This window comes from Uloborus diversus, chromosome 9 (assembly GCF_026930045.1).
Source record: "Uloborus diversus isolate 005 chromosome 9, Udiv.v.3.1, whole genome shotgun sequence".
Taxonomy (NCBI): domain Eukaryota; kingdom Metazoa; phylum Arthropoda; class Arachnida; order Araneae; family Uloboridae; genus Uloborus; species Uloborus diversus.
The window spans coordinates 91,702,090-91,727,828 of record NC_072739.1 but is presented as its reverse complement, the minus strand read 5'-3'; the positions used below and the strand labels follow the sequence as shown (position 1 = coordinate 91,727,828).

Genomic DNA, 25,739 nt, shown 5'->3' with positions numbered 1-25,739 from the left:
TCATTAATGCTCAAAAACTCTTCTTCTTTGAAAAAAGGCTTATTTAAAGTTTAAAAAACTGATTGTTGAAATCACTTTAATAAAGTTAATGCAGCATTTGAAATTTTAAGCAGTATTCGAACATTTAAATCGTATTAAAAACATATATAAAAAAATGTTTGATAAAAACATTTCTTATGAAGATGACAAAACTGGCTGCTGATTATGCAATCTTTCGCCTAAAGCTATGTTTGTTTCCGTCAAAGTAAATAATTGGCGGGGCAGGATGATCAAACTTTAACAAACAATTTTTTTTGCGATGTTATTTTAGCTAGAGCAGTTCTTTGTTTCATTTCAGGCTGGCTATATTGTTCAGGAAGGAAAGAATTTTGTACTTCTCTTCCATTTTACAATATAGTTGGTTAGAAAGGGAAACTGCTAAGCGAAAGTGAATGTAAAGTATAGTATGGTGAAGTGAATATAAAAGTACAGTTCTAAAATTTTAGCCAGAAGCGATTTTTCGTGCAACAGGCAGTTGTTAGAAATATTGTGTTTCGTGTTTTTTTACATTTGATTAGAATGAATTTTAATACTTAATAGTAATCAAAGTAATATTGTAATCGAAAATTAATTTCCAATTTTAAACTCCGAGAAAGTGGAGTATTGAAATTAACAGTTCAGCTCCTTAAAGCTATTAGTATGTGGCTTAAATTGTTGCTCTTAACTCTGTACCTCATCTTTTTGTTCATATTATCTCGAATTCTGGAAACTGCATCATGGTACCAAGACACTGGATCCTTTCTTTCTTCTTTCGTTGCATTGGATCCCATTACACTAAGTGTGAAAAAGCTGAAAGAAATATTGGACAGTCGAGGAGTGAGTTACATTGGTGTTGTTGAAAAACAAGAACTAATGGAACTTGTTGAGTCATCTGGTTTGTTTTTGCCTTTATATTTGTTTTATTTAAAAAAATTTTCATATTACTATGTTGTTTTAACAAATTATTGCTGTGAAGAGCTATTTGTTATTTGCTTTGAAATTGTTGAGGTTATAATGTAAATGCAGTGAAATCTTTTTACAACGAAATATGACGAAATATCCATTTCAATGAAGCATAGCTAGATAATGTAGACATGCACGCCATGCGCGGATACTTTTGCCACTGTGCTGATACATTTGCTGCAAGTATGTACTTTGCTCAAAAAGTATTAATTAAACAATGTTTATCAAAAAAAAACTAGATTAATTAATGAAATTAATCTCTTGCTTTTACGGATACATGATTGAAAGCACAATAAGCTTTGCATTACTGAAAATTTTACCTACCCACTATATGTTTTTAAAAATACTTGCAGATAGTTTTGAGTTGTGTGTGCAGATACTTTATATTTGTATCTTACTTTGCAATTAAGTTAATTTTCAGTCCCATTTTAATTTAAATTACATTGTTTGAATTGCCATTACACTTAAATTCTTGCTGCAACATTCACAGTCCCTTGAAGTTTGTTGTAACGGGATTTCACTATACTACATAGAATCTTGTTTATCCTGCCCTCATTGATCGATCTAGTATTTATAGGATGAATTAGATATGCCACATAATGTTATTTATTGTGAAAAAACTTTAATCATAAGTAAAGAAGAAAGATTTCAATGCGAAAAAGTAGAAAACTTTTGACTTGTATCTGGGGCATTTCATAATATTTGGCTGTTACTGACTATACTCTTCATAAGGATGTTTCAACCTCCTACTCATGATTAGTGTGAATAAGTAAAGTTAAACCTTTTGTAAATGATTAGTCCTGTATGTACTTATGTCACAGCATTGAAAAAAGTTTAGATTTGTGTTGAATTTTTAAAGATATAGGAAGATACTAGAGGACACGACAGACATTGTTCTGTTCAAACTTTGTAAACTGAAAAGTTAAAAAAAATTCAATAAACCATCAAGTGTTTGAACCGTTTTGTTGAAAAAAATAAGTAAAAGGAAAATGATTTAAGCTGTGCTTGTCAGAATGTGTATATTTATTGCAACTTGATTTATCTAATGCCCACTAAACAGTTGTTTTATTAACTATTTTTTTCTCCCGGAGTTGATGGCTTGTTCCTGCAGTCATACTCAAAGAATAAAAAGCGTCCTCAGATATTAAGTGTAAAAAACTAACTAACCATCTAGAACAAACGGGAAAACCCGCTGCAACATTCCCCATATGAAAAAGAATAAAAGGTACAGATGTGATATACCCCCCCCCCCCCCCTTGGCGAGGATAGAATTTTTAGCTCATTTCGAAAATCGCCAACGTTGGCAATAAAACTTTTTCCGGTAGCCCTAGTAACCCTGCAGAATATACCTGGGAAGTACAGATGTGAACTAATTCTTTTCGCACGTGTGTCCGTGGAGGTAGGTGCACATATGTTCTGCTCTTAGGGGGATTTTATGACGTGGTGTTGTTTCGTGCAATATACCTTACAGGAATGCTTATTTTGTGTTAGTTTAAATTCAGTAGTTGTGTTTTGAAGTAAAAACATTAGAAAATGCCAGTTTCTTCAAACTTGAAGGTTAATTAAAAGTTAACTCCAACGTTGTGTGTATCTGTAACGTGCCATTGTCATATGATGTATTGTTTTAGACTGAGTGTGAATATTTATACCATATAAAAAGGTAAGTTCTTTATTTTAGAATTCAAAAAAAAAAAAAAAAAAACTCTCACTTGAAAAAATCTTTGTTTTTACAAATCCTTGAGGGGTTCTTGTAGTGTACATAACTGTGATCATACTCCGACTGTAATGTATATTAACAGTCGGAGGGATAACGGACCAAGCGGAGCGAGGTCCTGGCGAGCCAGAGGTCTCATATCCCGGAGAAATGATGAAAAAAAAAAAAATTAATGCATTAATTTCGACTTGTAATTAATACAATAATTTATTTCATTGTATTTTAATATGTTTACAAAAAACCCCGGCCCTGTACATTTTTGAAGCATATATTCGTGATGTTTTTTGTTGTGCTTTTATGTTGTTTTTATATATATTGTGTTCTGAAGTGCTTTGATCATGTTTTCTTATCTGATTTTTTCCTGTTGGCACTAAAAAAGCATCGCTAAGAACGATGTATGACATATGTCGTCATACATCGTTTTCTTGGCAACGCTTTCTTGGCGCCAACAGGAAAAAGTCGCCAAGGGTGGGGTATATCACATCAGTTCCGAATAAAACAATCAAAAGGATATCATTTAAAAAATGATAAAGGTAAAAACAGTTCTCTGAATAAGCGAAAATCACTCATCCTCCACCCCCACTCCCGATATAAAACAACACAGTCTTCAAATAAAATGACTTAACACTCTTTAAAAACGAAAATCAGTTCTTTGCAGTTTGAAATCTTTCGCCAAACAAACAAAAAGTACAGTAAATTACATTAGCAGTAGCTTTAAATGTAAACAAATGATCACGCAACTCTACTGTTTATAGCCAAAGTCACCAAGCCACCACGTTACTGTAATTCAGCCGATCAGTGAGCGAAGCAAACTCCGACCGATTAGCGGTCTGATCTTTTGAACGAAAACTTTTAAAACTTCATATATTGCCTAATTTGTTCTTTCCGCCAAAGATCAAGATCTTCCACTTCAATAATCTTTTGTGTACAGAACTACCCTATTGTAATTTATCTGGACGAAAATAAAATTTGTTTTGTCTTTAAATTCCATCATCTTTTCCTGTAATAATGTACTGATTAGTTTGATAATCCTTAAAGTATTCTTGACATTGGTGCCAAAACTCAGATGGATTTGAGCCGAGAAACAAATGTTGCTAGGTACGTTACTTTCTGATCATTTGGTGAGGAAACCCTAAAGCACCGATCCGGTCACATGGTTCAACTACGATGACAGAACGCAAGTTTTGCGTGAACCTTCCATTACTTTACTTTAAAATATATCTTTGACCTAAAATCGTTGCTTTCAAAAGAGAAATGAAGGCTTCACTCTCTCTCTCTCTCTACATTTTATCAATTCTCAATTGACATATCACAGTAGAAAATTTCATTACAAAAAACAGAGCTGGCTTTCTTATTGTCCTTTGGCAACGGGTTAAATATTTATTTCAGTTCTCGCTCAACAATAGGTTAAAATAAATATTAATCATTTGAGAAATATAACCATCCAATGTTTGAATTAATTAATTCATTAACAAAAACGTTTCGAATTCTTTCCATCGCGCTTCGAAACCATGCTTGCCACAATTTAATTACACACAAAAAATTTGATCAAAATCGGTCCAGCCGTTTAAAAGCCTTATGGTGACAAACGTCCGCACAGAAGATTTTTATATATTAAGATATAGTATGTTATGGACTCTACACTCAAAAGACATGGAAATTTTTTCTTAAACTATCTTCGAATCTTCAAATTATTCTCAAATTCAAAGAGCCAGACCAATGTGCCCTGACCTCCCCTATACACTTGTGCAGTCAAAATTCTTCTGAAAGTCAAAGTTTTTTTAAAGTATAAGAAGTATAAGTTGTAATTCCTTTTTAAGGGTTACTTTTATAATTTTTTTTTTCTATGCAGGCTGTTCAAGCATTTTGGTAAAGAAAGAGCTGTGTTGAAACAGTTGCCTATTGTAGAGTCCATAACCAAATTTAGAAATTAATAAAAAATACCAAATTTAAATAATCATGAAACTTGTTTTAGAATATTGTAAGACCGTAGGTGGAATTAGAAAATATTCAATTTAGTGACATAAAATGCATAAATAAAAATTTTAACATAACTTTTCTTCTAATTATTGTTACGGACTCTACAATTACCATTTTTCACAACATAATTTTTTTAACGAATGCAGTTTTTGATTAAAATTATTATATGTATTTGAGATAATCCTTTACTTTATTTGTCCCAAGCACCAGTTTTGGCTTGAAATTCAGTTCAAGTCACTATCGAAGAAAAATTCAGTGTAGAGTTCGTAACGATAAAAGTTGTATTTTTGATGTTTTGATTGCGATTACATGGATAGTATGAAGTAAATAAAGAAAAAAAAAATGAGATTCATGTCCTTTGGAATGTCCTTTTTCAATATTTATAAAAATTTTAACCTTAACGTTTTGTTACGGACACCCCTATGTTACAAATACCGTGAAATGCCCCATCTATAAGGGTTGCTTAAATGAAAAGTGGACAATTTGAATAAAAATACTTTTAATGTAAATCAAAAGAAATCGCCATTTGCGTTGAAACACAGGTCCCAGCGTTGCGGCAGCAGGTTGATGCCTTTGCTGTAGAAAGATTGAGGCCGATCCCTGAGGAAGTCCTGCATGGCATTCTTTAATTCATTGTCCAAACATAGGCGAATTTAGGGCTGAGTTCCTGGGGGGGGGGGGACAGGTGTTTTTTTAGAGCTACATTAGTTGTAATCAATACGGAATTTAGACTTAATGGGGGCGTCAAGCTATTTCAGGTACATGGTTCCTTTTGTAGTCATGACGTTTCTGTCGGTAGCAATTTGTGAATTACTTTTTTGCCTGTGTCGTTTTTTATATATATGTTGCGTGCTATCCTTTTAAATTGACCTTAAGAAGGGGATTGGCATCAAGTGGGTCCGCAGACCTCCCTTTTATGTAGGATATAGAATATTTCGAATTTTAGGGGGTCCAACATCTCTCTCCCATAAAAAATTTTGAAAAATCGATATAAAATTCTGCATTTTAAAGCCTTATAAGGGCTAATTATATTGACAAAAATCTTGCGGGGGGGGGGGGGGGAAGGCAAACAAATTTTTTTGAGTTATGTTCTCTTTTGAAAATTAAGAAAATACACAGTAAAAATATTTTGGGGTTTACAAATTGAGAAGAAAGGATAATGCATTGTTACTTGCCCCTTGTGGTAGGTCCCTTGTACCTACCACTAATTGTGGTTTAACCAGTTGCATAGAACCCGGAAGACAGCTCTGATTTTTTGATCCAGACCAGAAACCGAGCAATCCTTACATCGACTGTCAAAAAAATTGGTTTTTAATCACGCCTCCAACCCACAGGCAAATACAACAATTAGTTAAATATAAAATGATCAATATAGTAAAATATGCATTAAAGGAAGTTCTGTACAGATTTAAAAAATAGGTAACAAGAGTAACATGCTTCCCATTTTATATAAAAAGGTTTCCTAAGGTAATATAGTAATCTCAAAAAAAAAAAAAAAAAAAATGCGCAAAACTTTCGTGCACTTTCGTCTTTTTCACCTTTTCTTTTATTCAGACGTCAATGTATGATTCTAGAAAATCTGAAATTTAGTTTTGAAACTGATACATAACAGTATTTTGCTGTACAAAAATTTTAGCTCCGTGCTTCTTTTGGAAAAGCATTCACTTCAAGTCAATCAATTTCATTTGAACATAGGAAACCAAAAGTTTCTTCAAAATCTTTCGTTCCTACAACTCAAAATATCTAGCTTTTGAAATCATGCAAATTGGAAATAAACAGTCTGAAAAAAAAAAAGAAAACAAATCAAAAGGAGTAGATCATTTTTTTAGAGGAAGGGACGGGGGGAGTGCAAGTTTTGTTTCAGCTTCTAATTTGTTTGACTAATCGTCGATTATTTTAAGCATTGCAGCTGTATGCTTAGTTCCTTTAGCCTATGTTTTCATTTTTATATTTACCCTAATGATTTTCAGTCCAAAACTCATTTTAGACACATTTTCAGCCCCCCCCCCCCCCCCCCAGTGACAGCTTAACTATTTATTTTCAATGTAAGTTTTTCCCTGCTCCCATCAGACAAGGACATTTGCTATTCTTTTTATTTTCAGCACTGAAATATTCAAAAAAGAAAAGAAAAAATAATCATGATTTTTTATTTTAAGATTTTGGAAAATCATTTGTAACTATATAAAGTCCTTCTAATACTGGAGGAGGGCATTGCCCCCTGTGCCCCCCTGTCAAATCCCCCTATGCATCCAAATGGAAAAGTTTCCCCTGTAATGCTTTCTTTTAGTGGGCTAAGGATGTTGAAGTCACAGGGTGACAAGTTCAGACCAGAGGTCGAAATTAGCATCAGCTACTTAGGTGCCATTGGCAACCAATATTTTTTTCTTAGGTGCCGTTATGCTTTACTTGGTTGCAATTTGCAAATGCGTTCAATAACATGCTGAAATTTATACTAAACTATAATATGCATGAAAACAAGCTGATATATATGTACAATGCATTAAAATAATGCATTTTGGAATCACCTGCTAAGTTTATACAAGTACCATAATTACTATTAACTTAATTTAGTGACATAAAACCAAAAAAAAAAAAAAAAAATATTGACAAGATGCAAAAGGATTGCAATCTCGAACACGATACGCAATTTTCCTCAAAGTACAAGTTTTGTAAAGTAAGACAAAACACTACGTTGTTTTGTCTTACTTTACTGTTCAGCACAAAGGTATTTATTTATCTTACAAGTTTAGTGTTGGAATGATTTCGAAAATAAATTTATTCATTAAAAAGAAAAACAGACGCAGAAAATAAGTTAATCTGAAGTGGCATGCGACTAATTGTCAAAAAATATTAATATATTTACAAGATGCAAAAGGATTGAAAGGTCAAAAGCGAGAATACACTTCCCGCAAAGCACGTGCTCATTGTCCACATGTTTTGAAAAAAATAATATACTATAAATTAAAATAAAAAAGAAAATAAGCTAACCTAAAGGTAGCATATTTTAAAAACAAATTCTAGATTTTAAAAGTATTAAAACATTGACAAGATGCAAAAGGATTGCAATCTCGAACACGATACGCAATTTTCCACTAAGTAAAAACAAGTTTAGTGTTGGAATGATTTTGAAAATTTTTTATTTATTTAAAAGAAAAACAAACGCAGAAAATAAGTTAACCTGAGTGTCATGTGACTAATTGTCAAAATATTAATATATTTACTTACAAGATGCAAAAGGATTGAAAGGTCCAAAACGAGAATAAATTTCTCACAAAGCACGTGCTCATTGTCCGCATGTTTTGAAAAAAAATAATATATTATAAATTAAAATAAAAAAGAAAATAAGCTAACCTAAAGGTAGCATAAGTAAAAATAACTTCTAGATTTTAAAAGTATTAAAACATTGACAAGATGCAAAAGGATTGCAATCTCGAACACGATACGCAATTTTCCACAAAGTAAAAGTTTAGTGTTGGAATGATTTCGAAAATAAATTTATTCATCAAAAAGAAAAACAAACGCAGTAAACAAGTTAATCTGAAGTGACATGTGTCCAACTGCCAAATAATATTAATATATTTACAAGATTCAAAAGGATTGAAAGGTCAAAAGCGAAAATAAACTAGCGGCAAAGCACGTGTTCATTGTCCGCATGTATTGAAACAGGGTTCATACTCAATTCGGATGAACAAATTCCATGACTTTTCCAAGACTTTCTCATGACTTCATAAAAATTTTCATGACCTTGTTAAACGAAGAGAATGGTACTATTTAATGTCAAACCTGCCAATTTTCGGAAGTGGGCATTTGCAAGACTTTTACATGAATGCCACTACCTCATCAAAGCACTTACTTGACTAAAAAAATATCAGTGCACACTGCAGAAACTAATAAACTATTCTTATTTGAAATACCATTGCTTCGGTCACTCGTCTGGTCTGCTAATTCTATATTAGCTACCAGTTTGTTTCGCACTCTTGGCTTTCATAAGAGGTTTTCCATCTCCAGCTCAGTCACTTTCCTATGCCGGGCTGATGAGTGCTAATAAGCACGAAACTGCAGTCTTCGGCTGGAAATGACTGAGCTGGCGGTGTAGTTCACGTATTTCTGCTTTAGCCCTGGCTAATGAGCGGTAATTTACTGAATATATTCTTATTTGTCTTTATCATATAAACTTCAGTTAAGTAAAAATATAGTGAATGCAATACACTGATGTTTAAATGTCTAATAATTATTTAATAAATAAGGCAAATTAGTAATGAATGGGACGAAAGTGAAATGAGTTATTAATATGTTTCCGATCGTAAATTTACTTCAAAAAAAAAAAAAAAAAAATGCCATTTGGTCTCAACAGTGCTTCTAATCATCCATGTAACTCGACATTATTTTCATTCATTGAAGTTCAGTCATGTTTATCAGTAAATTCATTTTTCTAAACCAGATATTGCAGCTGGCCACATGGATCAATTTTGCGAGCTGCGCGTTGGGCTCTACTGTTTGACTATTAGAATTCCCCGATTTGTATGTTCTATCGCCTGACTAAAGTCTTCATTTTCTAAAGCTTTCAACAAATTAAGATAAACTTTGACAATTAAAAGTGGTTGAAATAAACTCGGATGCAATTAAATTACACTTTTTGAGTGGGCGTGGTAAAATCAGGAATATGCTAAACCCACTACTACAAAATATAACATATAAGTTCTGAAAATAATGGTGAATTTAAAATTAGGGATGATTCAGCAGTAAAATCACATACAAAAAAAAAAAAAAAAAAGGCGTGCGAGTGTTACAGAAGCGGCTGCAATAGGATTCCTAAACTGAGATTCGTTTCTGAGATCGTTCAATTTTCGAGCATTAATAGCTTTTATATGCAATACAGTTGAATCACTCAAAACTTTAATTCTCTACTGCTCTTTATTACTGCCCAAGATATTTTTCCATGACTTAAATTATATTTCCATGACTTATAATGAAAATATTAATTTTCCATGACTTTTCCAGGCCTGGAATTTGTTTATTTTTTTTCCATGACTTTCCAGGATTTCCATGACCCGTACGAACCCTGTTGAAAAAATAATATCTTATAAATTAAAATAAAAAAGAAAAAAAGGTAACCTAATCGTAGCACATGTAAAAATAACTTCTATATTTAAAAAGTATTATAATATCGGCAAGATGCAAAAGGATTGCAATATCAAACACCGGAACTATTATTCCGAGAAGAACGTGTTCAGTATTGAAAATTGCATTTATGATGTGTTTTGAAAAACAATTAAGCGCAATTTAATAAATATCTTTAAAAATAATAATAAAAATAAAAAAAGCGAATGAACCGCCTGCACTAACCAACAAGAAAACTACTTATTGTTTCGAATCTTGCAGTAGGACAACCATCGATGAATCCAGTATCTTCTTTTTTTCCAAAATCTTTACAGACTTTACATACCATCAGGTCTTCACCCTTTCTTTCCAACCACGGAAACTGCTTTTGCCACTTGATGAAAGTTGCAGCGTTGACCCTTTTCCGTGTACATTTAGAAGTTGCATCTACTTCGTCATTATTTTTTTTTATTTCGACTTCATCGGCAATCCTTGGCCGTTTATTTCCGCTAGTATTTAGTGGCGTAAAGTATGACTTTAAGTTACGTTTACTCATATTTTCAACAAATAAAAAATGATGGTAGCGATGATTAAAAAAAAAAAGAAAGAAAAAAAGATGAGCGAAATCCTGTGGGAAAAAAAAGGAATCCTCGTGCTCGCCGTGCGTTCGTGTTACGACGGGGGGTCGAACTTGAAACATGAAGAAGATCAGACTATTTGCTCAAACAACCCTGAGATGAGTCCGGTTTTGGAGGGGTGGGGCGATCGGGGGTAAACAACACTAAGGGAACAAAGGGGAGAAAAGATTACTCCAGAAAGAGGAGGAATGGAGGGGTGTGCTTGCAATGACACTGGCTGCTACAGTTCGCGGGCGAAGGTGGGGGGGGGGGGGGGGGGAGGGATTGTTCAAGCTTTTCCGACTGAAAGCGATACTTCCAGGAAATTTTCCGCGATCGCAACGCACGCAGATGTTTTTGGAGACAAATCTTCCGAAAGTGAAAGCTTAGTAGGGGGGAAAGCTAGGCGTCACAGTGACGACTACGTTTAAAATCGCGGTCGTCAAAATGAAATTTACAGTTGCAAAATACGACTAACGACCGCTAATTTCGAGCTCTGGTTCAGACTATGCGGGGGTGCTCCAAAATTTCCCAATGGAATTTGTTTAGGGTTGTCTGGGTTTCCAGGGAGATGTGTGGGCGGGTTTGTGGATGATAGTGTGAACCATTTCTGTACTCAGGTTGAGTTCATCACTGATGTCATGGGTCTTAATCCTTCGACTAGCTCGGATCATTTCATTAACGAAGGCAATGGAATGATTGGTGATCGCAATGTTTGCTTGGCCCGTCTTGGCAGATCCGATGTCCTTTGCTGCCCTTTTTAAAAACTTTTACATCACTTGTTTACAGCCGTACAACCTAAACAGTGGTCAGTACACTGCTATCATTTGCCCATAGATGTCCACATTATGCTCACCTTCCTTTTCTACAATTTTCTCTACTGCAAACAGGTTTCACCGCTGAATGGCATCTAAGGTGCATACCTCATACCACCCTTTATATACTTTTGCTGTGGTGCTGTAATCGAATCATTCATTCTGACGTTATCACATGTGTTGACATTTCAAATGGGTAAACCTTATAGTTATAAAATGTATCACGAATCTCTAGTTGAAAATATGCTATTTGATAGTATACTTATATGTTATTTGTCGTTTGTAAACTCTTAAAAATGTTATTAAATATTGTTAGGTACTATTTCAGAATGTAATTTTATAGTGTGAAAACTCTTGTTAATTTGCAATGACTAAACTATTTAGAGTTATAAAAGCATAAAAATGATGCTTAACTTTATGTTGATCAGTTTTCAGTTTATAAGAAGTTAATTTAACTTCTTAAATATATACTTCTTCAGGGTGGAAATCCCCCAATAAATCTTCAGGGTGGTGACAGATCAGGGAAAAGTCAGGGAACTTTATCACTCAGGGAAAAATCGGGAAAATATCAGGGAATTTTGAAAAAATAACAAAAATTCAGAGAAAATTGATCAAATGAAGAAAATTTTTTTTTTTCTTCTTGCAAAATGAAGTACTTTAATTCCCTATGAATTTTCCACCAATTTGTTTTTAAAAAGTAAAATTAATGAGATGCGATTATACAGTACCGCATATTTGTGCATCTTTTTTCCTCAAGGTAAAAGTATGCAATCTTAAGATTATTCTGTGTCTGTAAAGTTGTTTATTTTACTTTGCTTGAGTTTTCTTTCCAAGCATTCCAAGCTACGTAAAATAAATAACCCTACAGGCAAAGAGGAAGCCGTCATTAATGACTTTGGTCCCTTGTCTTTACTCATTGTCTTGAAGTAATTAGCATACTGTTATCACAATTTCAAGAAAAAATCTTTGTTTTTTAAATTAATGCTGAAAAAATCTTAAAAGTTATCACTTCTCATTTTTAATTGCTAAAATTGAATTTTGACTGAAAATCAATTTTTTTTTGGCCATGTTATTATTTGCTGTCACTTCAGATTACACGAAGGTTTTTTTTTCAGACTTAAAAACCCTTTTATTTTAAAACCATCTAATATATGAAAATCTGTGCGGACGTTTGTCACCGTAAGGCTTTTAAACGACTGGACCAAATTTGATCAAATTTTTGTGTGTAATTAAGTTGTGGCGAGCATGGTTTCGAAGTGCGATGGATCCAATTGGAAACGTTTTTGTTAATTAATTAATTAAAACATTTAATGGTTATATCTCCCAAATGATTAATATTTATTTTAACCTATTGTTGAGCGTGAACTGAAATAAATATTTAACACGTTGCCAAATGACAATAAGAAAGCCAGCTCTGCTTTTTGTAATGAAATTTCCTACTGTGATATGTCAATTGAGAACAGATAAAACGTAGAGAGAGAGTGAAGCCTTCGTTTCTCTCTCTCTTGAAAGCAACGATTTTAGGTCCCGTGATATATTTTAAAATAAAGTACTGGAAGGTTAACGTAAAACGTGTGTTCTGTCATCATAGTTGAACCATGTGACCGGATCGGTGCTTTAGGTTTTCCTAACTAAATGATCAGAAAGTACCGTACCCTGCAACACTTGTTTCTCAGCTCAAATCCATCTGAGTTTTGGCACCAATGTCAAGAATACTTTAAGGATTATGAAACTAATCAGTACATCATTAAAGGAAAACATGATGGAATTTAAAGACGAAACAAATTTTATTTTCGTCCAGATAAATTACGACAGGATAGTTCTGTACAGAAAAGATTAATGCAGTGGAAGATCTTTACCTTTGGTGGAAAGAACAGATTAGGCATTATATGAAGTTTAAAAAGTTTTCTTTTAAAAGATCGGACCGCTAATCGGTCAGAGTTAGCTTCTCTCACGGATCGGCTGGATTGCAGTAACGTAGTGGCTTGACAACTTTGGCTATAAACAATAGAGTTGTGTGATCATTTGTTTACATTTTAAAGCTACTGTTTATGTAATTTATCATATTTTTTGTTTATTTGGCAAAGTATTTCAAATTGCAAAGAATTGTTTTTCGTTTTTAAAGAGTGTTTAGTCATTTTAGTTGATGAATGGGTTTATTTTACATCGGGAGGGGGGCTTCGCTTATTCAGAGAACTGTTTTTACCTTTATCATTTTTTTAAACGATATCCTTTTGATTGTTTTGTTCTTTTTCATATGGCGGACGTTGCAGGAGGATTTCTTGTTTGTTCTAGATGGGTAGTTAGTTTTTTACATTTAATATCTGAGGACGCTTTTTATTCTTTGAGTATAGCTGAGGGAACAAACCATCAAGTACCTGAGAAAAAATAGTTAATAAAACAACTGCTGTGCTCAGTGGGCATTAGATAAATCAAATTGTAATAAATATACGCATTCTGACACCATAGCAGCTTAAAACATTTTTTTACTTATTTTTTTCAACCAAACATTCAAAGACTTGATAGCTTATTGAAATTTTTTAACTTTTCAATTTACAAAATTTAAACACAACAATGTCTGTTGGGTCCTCTGGTATATATATATATATATATATATATATATATATATATATATATATATATATATATATATATATATATATATATATATATATATATATATATATATACATTTTGAAATTATAAATTTTTTTTTGAATTTCAATGTTGTTTGTTACTAAAGTAATCTAAAATTTTTTTTCAACAACTAATGAAATCATTTGGAATTGAGTTGTGTACCTAAGTAAATTTTTTTATTATCTTTTGATAGTTAAATTGCTGTATTCATTCATTTAAACTTAAGTTCTTGATTAGAGAATAGCTCAATATGACTGGTTGTTGAAAGATTTCGATTTGTTTTACATAAATATGTCTATTATGCCGTGTGCGAGTAAAGGGCAGAAACTGCACATTTTTCATTTGTTTTGCATTTTTGTCATGTATTGTACGTTATCTTTATTGTACATGCTCGCTTATTTGGTTTCCGCTGAAAAAGAAGCAAGAAAAAAGCGTAATTCCATCATTTTCCTAAGGTTAGTACTGAATCCACCACACATTTCTTCAAATATCTCGAAAACTTATTTCTGCAGATACTGCCGTTTACTTGCACACAGCAGTATTATTTACGTAAGTAAAACTACATTACTTCTATACTTTTACTATCACTTGTTATTCTTGCAGCAACAATTATACTGCTTAAAAATTCAGTTCAAGATTATTTCCATTTAATTTTTTTAGTTTTATGATCATTTGATATGTCTTTAACAGAGTTTAATAATTTCTTAGAGTTCTTATGTTAACTGGTTCCTGGAAGTAAAGTATTTATTTTAGATTTCCTTCAATATTTCTCTGTCGATAATTTAATATTCTACTTTTACCAAAAAAAAAAAGAGCACCTTTTCAAAATATATTTTTAATTAACAGCTTAAACTGTCCTAAACACTGCATTTTATTTAATATGCAATGATTTTCCAGTAGGGCAAGGAAAGGAAACCATTATCATTGGTTATGTAAATCAGGGAAATTTGGGAACTAAATCAGTTAAAAGTCAGGGAACTTCTTTTTCCAGTTCCTGTTGCCACCCTGTTAAATTTACTTTTCTTCTTCTAATTTTTAGGTATGCCATCAAATGAAGAACTAGAAAGTGGGGAATCTGAGGCAGAAGATACACCTGAAACTACAAAATTTACCTGTGGCTCACATTTTTATGAAGAGGTTGAAGACACTAAAGACAGTGCTTGGCTTGTTCAAGTGATAATGGATGATGATGACTCCCCATTATTATCAGAAAATACATGGAATGAAGTTGTTTTGAAAGTTGCAAAATTTGGTGTTAGAACTGGCATTTTCAAGTGCTCCCTGGACAAAAAGTAAGTAATTTGCCCTTATTTAATCTTTTTGTCAACTAGGGCCAAAATTTTGTTGTTTAACAGATTTTGGTATTTTGAAAAAATTTTTGAGACTAATTGATGTGAAAGAAGGTAAAAGTGAGAAAACAATAAATAATCTGTAAGAGTGAAATCTGGGAAAATTATTTTTGTTTAAATTCATGCACCTTTTTTTTTTTCAGGAAAATGTTCTCCTATTGCATTTTGACAAGATATTCGTGCTACACAAAAGCTAATGAATTTAAACCTATAAAAATACTTGGAATATATTAACAACCTATAGTATATTACTTCTGTGCCTGTTAATTTGATTTATTTGACCGATGTAATTCATTGCCTGTTCGCAATCTAGATCCTTTAAAGCGAGACAGAACAGCAACGCATCCTTCAAAATCTTCAAAGAAAAAAATATATCTATAGTTAAGTTCTTTTCTAAACCTTTTCTTCCACAACTCAATTGAGCAGATTCTTCTGATGGATTTCATAATTTACGTTTTTGAGAAGAGGGAAAGAAGTATAATCAAAATAAAATATGAAGGGTTTTGGATCAATCCTACTGATGCATCATGCACTCTAAAATAGAAAAGGGTCAAATGACAAAAATTCAAAAGTGCATTTGGTCATTCAAAGGAGTTTTTCATGTAACGGTTATTATTCATTTGAACAGTTTGAGACGGATAACAAATTTAATTTGTTCTGCATTCCCGTCTTTATTTATATACATAAAAAATTCAACGCAAGTTTTTTTACACCTTGTAGCAATACAATTTACTTATAATTTAAAAACTTTCATTTTCTTAAATAGTTTAAAAATGTCAGTACAAATTTGTCTTTGTTCGATTTTGTATATTTATTTACGTATTTTTTAATATTTAGCTAAGCATAACAAAAAGAACAAATAAAACTTATGTTTTGCTGACTTATGATTCTCACTGTTATTTTCTTTCGTAAAATATTGCTTTTATAATTATGTTGTTTTTTTATATTCGTGGAATTATTCTGTGGTGGAAACCTTCAGTAAAAGTTGCTATTTTCCGTCAAATATTTCTTTTAACAAAACTGAAGCACATTTTCTTCAAAGATAGATTTTGAAAATTTGTCCTTGTTCGCCCCTCCCCCTCTTTGGACCCTGTTTAAGCATCACCACTACTTTCAAAATCTGGCGCCACACTGCAGTTCGAGTGAAAAAAGAAAATGTATAAAATTATGAAAACAGAAAACATTCATGTAACTCTGTGTTCTTATTAAAAAAAAAAAAAAAATTCATGCCAAATTTTCACCTTTCAAAGAACTTTTTTGATCCCACTATAATAGAAGAAATCTCATATATGAATGGTGGAAGAATCAATAAGCATTAATTTTTATGACAGTCTTCATTATTAAAACATGTTAAAAGAGTATTGTCATTTAAGTTTGTACTGAGGCTTTTAATTAAAATGATATTTTTTCCTTTGATAAAAAAATTGCATTCCTAAATGCATTAAACCAGGAGAAATAATGTCTGCAATGGAAAACACTATGATTTTCTTAAAACTTACTTGTTCTATTTCTGTAATTGTTGTCATTGATACATTAGGTAAATAAATTACATGATTTGTAACTTTTTTTTAAAATCTTTAAACAAAATGTACGTTGATCTTTTGATTTTTAAAGTTGAGAGAAAAATGAAGAAATTAATTTGCAAGAATTAATTTTTGGGGATTTGTAATTAATAGCATCTGAACTATCACAGTAAATTATTTCTTTGATTATTTATACAAAGTCCCATTTACGTATTGTATTTTTTATAGTAAAGATTTTCAAACAATATTTTCTTATAGAAATCTCTAAGTTTGAGGAAATTAAATTACAAGATTTTAATCTTAATTATTTAATTAATTACAAAGAAATTAGGTTTAAATATGAATATTAAACATTCCTTAACAATTAATTCATTAAATCTTCACGATTTTCCTAATTTTTTTTTCCTTACAAATGGTAATAAAAACCAAATAAACCTGGTTTAAGTAAAAAAAACCTGGATTGAAATAAAAAACCATTTTTTTTTGGTTAAAAAATACAGTTTTTATACCAACCCAGCTTTTATTGAAGGGAAGAGATCCTAGATCCTCAGAATTTAGATCTTGGAATTTTGGAAAATTTTCATATGTTGCTTTCAAAGGCATGTCTACACTGCCGTGTGCAGGTAAAGGGCAGTAACTACAAATTTTTCATTTTTCATTTTTTTGCATTTTTGTCATCTATTATACTTTATCTTTATTGTACAAGCTCGCTTTTTTGGTTTCCGCTGAAAAAGGCACGAAAAAACGTCTAATTCTAACATTTTTCTATTGTTAGTATTGAATTCAAAACGGGTTTCTTCAAATATCTCAAATTCATTTCTGCAGATACTGCTGTTTACCTTCACACGGCAGTACACCTCTGTTAAGTTTCATCTTAATTGGAAATGGTCTTGTGGGGAGGACTAGGTCACTTGACGTGGGATAGGTATTGTGCTGTTTTTGCAAGCTTTAAAGAGTCTGGCAGAAGTTACTGCTAACAAAAAGTGTCTGACAGTATTTTTTTTATTAATTATTGCTTCTGTTCTGTAAATCATGCATAAAAATCACCTCCCATAAAATAGAAAAAGTTGAAAAAAAATTTTGCATGCCTGCAGCACTTAGTACTTGTAAATATGCCCAAGCTAGAATCCATATGCATGCTCAGAGAACATTATAACTCTACTCCCTCACACAATTTGTCACTCAGAAGTCAGAAAATAAGAAAGCTCTGGGGACCCTGGACTCTTGGACTATAGATTATTCTTAAAATTATAGAAATGTAAAATTGTACTCAAATGTCAAAAAAATTTCTGACTGCAAAATGTATGGGATACATTTTATGTTACAAATTTAATTGTGTTAATTCAGTTTTTAGTGACAAAGTGTAGGATTTTTTGGACTAAAATCTTTTAACTGCTTGTTTCATGCTCAATTGAACATTGTTCATCTTTCGAAGTTGAACATGTGATAACTTATTTTTTCGACATATTTCCTAAGATTTTTTGTTCAGAAAATGTAATTTATGCTGCATTGAAAAGTTAGTATTGTTATTCAGTTTTGTACTTAAGAACCTTTTAATCCTTCAAAATAAATTTTTAATGTATTAAGCAAATGATATAGAAATGCATCATGACATCCTCATCACATGACATCCCAAAATCACTGATAAAAGTAACGCTCTGACATCACCAAAAATGAAACTTGCTCCATAGTATGCGTTACGGCTTTGGGGAGAAAAAATTGTACCTTGGGAAACTGCTAATTTCTAAGAATCCATTTCAGCAGTCATGTTTTTTGTAATCTAATAGTAACCTTCACCACTAAATGGTGTCATAGTAACAATTAAATTGATGATTTTGCTAGAGAAAGAAAATTTCATGACTCCAAAGTAAATATTTTCTTCATTTTCATTTCAGTTTCTGTCTTTGTATTTGTAAAACTAATCAACTGAATTTTATTTTATTATGGAAGAGAAGTAATTTAAATGTTTTGGTTATGAGGAATTAGGGATAGAACATCTAGATTGACCTTTATTTTGGTTTTTTGAAACCATGTGGTGATTGTACCTTGGAACAGCCAAACATATTGTACCTTAGGACACATCTCAAGGTAGAACATATGCATGGTTCTTAATAATTAAGATATGTTTAGGAACTTGGAAAAATGTTCTAATCTGATGTAGTCTTTTAAACACATTTAATGTTAGATAATACTTCATTATTCATAACTCATTACTAAATGCATTACCACAAAAAAAAAAAAAAAAAAAAAAAAAAAAAAATCAGATTTTGTTGCAAAATTGTTTCAAGCAGATGGCTGTTTCCTGGATCATGAAGAGTTCTGTGTTACAGCAGGTTGTGTTCCAAGGTACAATAGGATATTGTACTTGGGGCAGATTGGAAATCTTCCTTTAAATGACTGTCAATGTTTTATTTCTGAATTAAAAAATATTTATAGCAGAGAAATATGTTGGGGTATTTTAATATTATGTTTTTAGATTTTAAATTTTATTAAAATAACTGACATTAAAAGTTAAAATATTCAAAGGTTCAACACTCTCCCCTATTTCATTGTTGAAGCACCAAAAATTCAGTAAGTTATTTATAATTTGATAACATTCTTCGACACTGTTTGACATGCAGGGAAATGCTTTATTTTGACAAGCCTGAACTGGATCCCGGCCTGCCTTATAAACATTAATTACATTTGTATAAACATTTCATCAAATTAGTCATTTGCTACAGTACTTTACTTCTGGAATGATTAATTTTATTTGTTTATTTTTTAAATGGTTTTATTTTTAATGTAGATAAATTTAGGATGTTGAGCAGAAATAGTTACATTTTACAAAACACACAAAGTAGAAAAACATTTTCTTCTTTAAATTATTGTAAAACAAATACAAATATTTATTCTGAAATGTTAACCAGATATTCGGTATTCAGCCGAATATTTGGTTAGAATTTCAACTGAATATTCGGTATTTGGCAAAATATGGTATTTGGTGTATCCCTAGTTGTAACTGGGTATTTCAAAGAACGAGTTCTTTTTCTCCAAATCATTTTCAAATACTACAAATTTATTTTTAAAATGCTATTTTATTGCTGTTGTTGTACTAAAATTATAGACAAATGTCTTTTACTTTAATTAAATTATATTTCATTTATATAGATTATGCAGGCGTAAAAATTGGACCTCATCTCGATTGATACTTGGGCTTCCTCGAGGCAATAAAGCGAAAGAAGATGTCATTTTACACAACTATGCACAGCCTTCCAATACCTTTTATGTTCTGCAGTGGGTACGGAAGCACTTAGCAACCCATGTAAATACCATCAGTTCAGAAGAAGAGTTGAAGAGTTGGATGAAACCTTCCGATACAGCTAGAAATTCAGAAATTAAAGTAATTTTTATTTCAACTTTAAAATCTTGTCCGATTTTTCTCTCGGCTCTATCAATAAAGTTCAACGGTAGAGTAAAATTTGCTACCGTTGATGTCGCAAATGCTAATTTTTATAAAAAGCCTGTAACAGATTCACCACTTCCTATATATTTAATTGTAACTCCCGAAAAAACATTCCATTATGGTTTACGCCGTGGTGAATGCTACAATTATAGATGCATGGAGTTATTTCTTAGAACTTTTATACCTGAAATGAATGATGTTTTCTTATGGACATTACTGTTAATTAATGCACTTGCTAGCTTCGAATTGTTTTTTATGTATAGCCAAGTTTGGAAACATTTCTTGTTCTATGTTGTGTGTGTTGTTAAATATAACAGTTTGTTATTTCTTTCTTGGTTATTAATTTTAGCTCTATATCAATTTCCAGTCATGTTGACTTGTACCGATGCCTTGTTAAAATGTTTAAGGTTTATAAGTGGTTCCAATGTGGCTTCCGTTTTGAGAAGTGACTATAAAAACTTTTATTCCTACACGTTTTTGCTAGTTACATTCATTGTATTTGCCAGTGTTGCCGGATTTTTATTAAAAAAGCTGAAATGGGTTCAAGAAGAAGACAGCTATTTGTTTTCAAACTGGTGGTTTGTTCCTCGAGATAGTTTCGTGACTGCCTATTTCTTTCGACCGATGGCCTCTCTAACCAGACCTGCTACATCACAGGAATTAGATCTGGAAGTGGGTATGGAGCTCCTAATCGAAAGACTTGCCGTTCCCAATCTGTGGCTGCAGCCTGTGATATCAATGGACTACATCAAAGACTTGCCTGTTTGGAAATATCAAGGCTGGTGTGAGGCTGACGATGCCAATGAAGAATCTAAAAATAGTACTCTGCTTTATAGTGATGATGAAAGTGCCAATGCAAGCTCATTCCAAAACAACATTGAAACTCCAGTGCCTAACTCTCAAACCTCATCATTTGACAATCGTTGTTTAATTGAAACTGCAGCTGCATCTGATGTAAATAATAAATCTAGTCAGAAGGAAAGTATTCCGGAAAGTGATACTATTGTACAGTGTTCAAATTCCAGTTTACAAACTCTGCCACTGTCTTCTAATCTTTCAGAAGCTCCGAACCGAGTGCCAGACATTGATCGAGCTCCTAAAGGCATGTTGGAGTTTCGAGAATGTTCTATATGTTTGGAAAATTATTGTTATGCTGAAATACTATGCGGGCTTCCTTGTGGCCATAATTTTCATATGAACTGCATTATGTTGTGGTTGGCACGTGATAATCATTGCTGCCCTATTTGTCGTTGGCCTTCATATAAACCAAAATTCCGGTTGCCCCATCTGCATTTCCAGTAGTAGATAATAATTAAGAGAATTTATTGCTCATAATTTTTATTACACTGCTTGGCAATAATTAATAATATTATTATTGCTCAATCCATTGTTGCGAATGGGACACTTGCATGTGTACTCAGTGGCAGCGATTCGGGGAGGGGGGGGGGGAACAGCATATAAGCTACTTTTACTCCTGTTAGGGCATAGGAAATTTCAAGCCCTCTCATTGGTTTATTCGAGTGTCAATCAAAGCTTCAAAGCTGCGACGCCACTGTAAAATTGCTAGTCGTCTTTCGCAGTGTATTTCTTGTTTGTAATCTGTTAAATACGAATAAGCATTTGCAAAGGAGATCTTTATTTGAATGTTGCTGACAAAAACAACATTCTTATTTCCAATCAATTTCATCCTTTGCAAAATAAATGAAAGCTGTTTTTGAAAAACTATGCTTCGAAATAAAAATAGGTGGCGCCATCTTTAAGCGAAAAACGCGTGTTTTACAGCAACTAATTAACTTAAATTGAAATTATTTTTAAAATAATTCCCAGGGTAAATTATTTTGTTAATTAAAAAGCGAATTCCGCAATTTTTCATATTCTTAATGATATTTAATTCAATTTAAACAGCTGTTCGTAAAGAAATGATTACCATTTAAGTTAATAACAAATACAGTCGAACCTCCATATATCGAACTTCCACATATCGAAATTTTCTATATATCGAAATCCCAGCAAATTTCTATGTTCATTACATAGAAAAATTGTTTCTATATATCGAAAAAATTTCTATATATCGAATTTTTTTCGAGATATTCGTAGATTTTTTTTTCCTCTTTAGACTTTGTCTCATGAAAATTAAGTTAGGGGAAAAAATTATGTTCACTAAAGGTTGCTACGAAACTCATAAGGAATCTGGAGTTGAAGGGTGTGCAGATAGGTCGTTGTTTTGTTCTAGAATTCTTAAATTCCCTGAAGTTTATTTCAAATATCTTAGTTTTAACCAGTAACATTGTAAAATCAGTTTCAAGTCATTCCCTTTTGTCTGTTGATTATCGTTCCTAGTCGTTTTAGCTGCAGTAAAAATCATTCAAGTTAAGTAGATTAATTTTTTACTTTTCTCTCGATTTGTCAAAACGAAAATCCCTTAATGTTGCGGATCAAGTTGAATTGACAAAGAATGAAGATGTATGAAGGCGCAAAAATGTAATTTCTGTTATTTTTTTAATTAACTTTCAATTAATCCGATGCTTGTATAAATTAGAAATTAGGCTTCATACACGAAAATTAGCTTTAATTTTAATGTTTTAGGAGATTTTTATGACAAAATAAGATCGTTTCTATATATCGAAATTTCTATATATCGAATTTTTTTCCGGCAATTTGCTACTTCGATATATGGAGGTCCGACTGTACTTATTGTGAATTATTTTATACATGCTAATTTCTAATATAATTTTCTCTTGTGCCAGTAAATAAATTGTTTATGGTATAACTTTTCTTTCTTGTTGCTCTACTGTTTCACATTGTATCTGGCTGATATATTATGTACATTTGTTTTACAATATTTACTTTATTTTTATGTGAGTTCAATATGAATAAATTATGATTCGTTCCCCCTGTTGGTTTTCAAGTACATGTAACTAGACTAGAAAGCCATAGTATTATTAAAGTAATAATTCTTCCTCATCATATGAAGTGAAATTACATTTTCATAAAACAGTTGCGAAACGATTCAGAACCAAAGAAGTTTTGTAACACTTACACATAGCTTTGAAGCTTTGATTGACCCTCAGAATAAGATAAGCCAATGAAAGGGCATGAAAATTTCCACAGGACTAAAGGTAGCTTATCTGCGGGGGGGGGGGGGGGGGGCGCAAGGGAGACAACCGCCTTCCACTTTTTATGATTTATTAATTTAGAATCCAAAACTAAAAACTAAAAAAGAAGTAGAAATGTCAAAATTTTCAGAACATAATTATGTGTTTTGCTAAGTATATCTGTTTACAAAACATTATTTTGCACAAGCAATAACTTTTAGTTTATATATTCATTGTTTAGATATTAGTAAATCAATTGTTTTACTTAAACAAGCCATACTTGTTTAATAAAATTATTACTAAGTGTTTGTGACATCTCTAAATACTTCATGGAAAATAATGTAAGTCTAATTCATGTCTTAAGTATTTTTTCGGGGAAAGTTATCGTGTACAAAATTAGTAAAAATCTGAAGAAAAATTTGAGTTCAGGTTGCTAGAATTGCATCAATTTCCACTTATCTGCCTCAATATTCTCAAGACCAGTCCTAAAAAAATTGTGCACTTTTTTTTTCTTTCATTTTTTGCTGCCGCTTAAAGTTTCACTGCTTTTTGTTGTCTCTCCCCCTCCCCCACTTATAAGCCACAATTGCCGCTACTGTGTGTACTGTCAACCGCGTTGAAATGAATACTATTTGTTCCAACATACTATAAAAGCACCTATTTTCGTGGACCGCGATTCTCGAGGAAATAGAAATATCAGTGATTTTGCAAGCTGAAAAATTTTGTATGAGCAGAACTTAAAGCTAAAAAATCCTCCACAAATTTGCGAGACTTAATTTTTTGTAATTACAAAAGACTCATGAAAATTGAGGCCTCGCGCGTAACTACGTATTTGATTAAGTGAAGTATTTGATTATGTAAGAAAACGTTCTTTACTTTACCCAAGAACTTAAATTACAAAATCTTTGTTTTGCACCCCTTTCCCATTCCCCTACATTACTTTTTAGAAGAAAAAAAAAGTTAATTATAGGGGACTGATTGCTCAAAGTGTTTAAAATGAACACTTTAGTATCTCCTTTCCCAAACTTTAAATAACATTGTAATTACCATTTAGAGTTTCAAAGTGCCTATTATTCCCTAATCAAGAGACTGTTGTGTTTGCTGGGATAATTATCACCTTCATTTGAAAGACCTCAACTTTGAGGTCCCAACAATATCCATAGAAAGACATTGTTTTTGTTTTGTCTTTTCATGTTGTTTAATTTTTTAATTCATTCAAAATTTTCTTAGCAAAAACATTTACTAAATCAGATCAGTCTTATTAGAATATCTAGAGAAATTATTCCATTGAACGGGGATCTTTAGCATTGCTTATTGGGAAATGTTTGGTTCCGGAAGCTTTTACTCTTATAAGCGAGTTATTTGTTTATCTTTTACTCGATTAAGCGGGACTGTCAGTATTTGCTCTTTTATGCAAGAATTTTTAACTTTGGTCTCTAGTTTTTGTACATTTGAATATACTTTGCCATTATGTATCTTTAGCAAGCTTTTATTATGCTTCAAACCTGCTACATAGCAATATCTTAACTGAATATATCTTAACTGATCTTAACAAAATCTTAACTGAATATAAGTTACCTGTATCTTTAGTGAGCTTATTATTGCATTTTGAACCTGTTACATAACAATATCTTAACTGCAGCATGTGCAAAATAGTATGTTTTTAATCCTTTTCTTAAAAGTTGTTACTTTGTATTGAAATATATATTCGTTGCTTATACCCAAATATACAAAAATTAAAGACCACAGATTAAAATTTGCAGATTAAAGTGCATATATGTATGAAAAATTTCACATCCACTACAATGAATTGAGCATTATGTAATACAGGAAAGTGTTTTCAAAAATTGCTCATTTTTGATGATTTTATTCCTCTCTAATATGCAAAATTCTAAGTCTTGAAACATGAATTCTGTTGATCCGTCTTTTATTTAAGAAAGATAGCTAAATTATAATATTCAATGCTGAGCGCTGATTAATCAAACTGTGTCATTTTAGTTTTATATCTATATTTCCTTACTTGTATGTATGATTTATTGATCATTCACCCATTTCTTGCAATAGAAAACCGTCATCTATTTAAAATGAAGACCTGAAAAATTTAGCTCTGTCGTTTATTTTCTGAAAAGATATAAGTATGTTTCAAGTGACAGAAAACATTATTTGATCACAAACCTTTCTTATTAAAGTGATGATGAATAAAAACTCAAAATAAGAAATTCTTATTAATTAATAAAAATAAAAACCAATAAAAAATATCACTATGCTTTAGTATTTTTCAACCTTATCCTTCTCTTTTAACGTTTCAACGTCTTTCTGAAAAAAGAATGCAAGTTAGAGCTACTAGTAAATAAATACTTCCTAGTGAGTCTGTTTAAAAAAAATATCATTTTAAAAAATAAGGGTTCAAAAGTTTTTCTTGAATAAATTGGCAACAGTAACTCCCATCTACAACATCTCTACAAGAAAACTATAACATGTAT

General features: G+C 31.8%; 1 protein-coding gene across 1 annotated transcript; it reads left to right on the top strand.

Annotated features, from left to right (window-relative positions):
* The first annotated feature begins 262 nt into the window (after nt 1–262).
* LOC129229901 (E3 ubiquitin-protein ligase RNF103-like) lies at nt 263–21,571 on the top strand. Its single transcript, XM_054864281.1, has 3 exons — nt 263–913; nt 14,884–15,136; nt 19,867–21,571. Exons 1-3 carry the CDS (start codon nt 679–681, stop codon nt 21,461–21,463), a joined length of 2,085 nt encoding a protein of 694 aa, XP_054720256.1. The 5' UTR covers nt 263–678; the 3' UTR covers nt 21,464–21,571.
* The last annotated feature ends 4,168 nt before the right edge of the window (nt 21,572–25,739 follow it).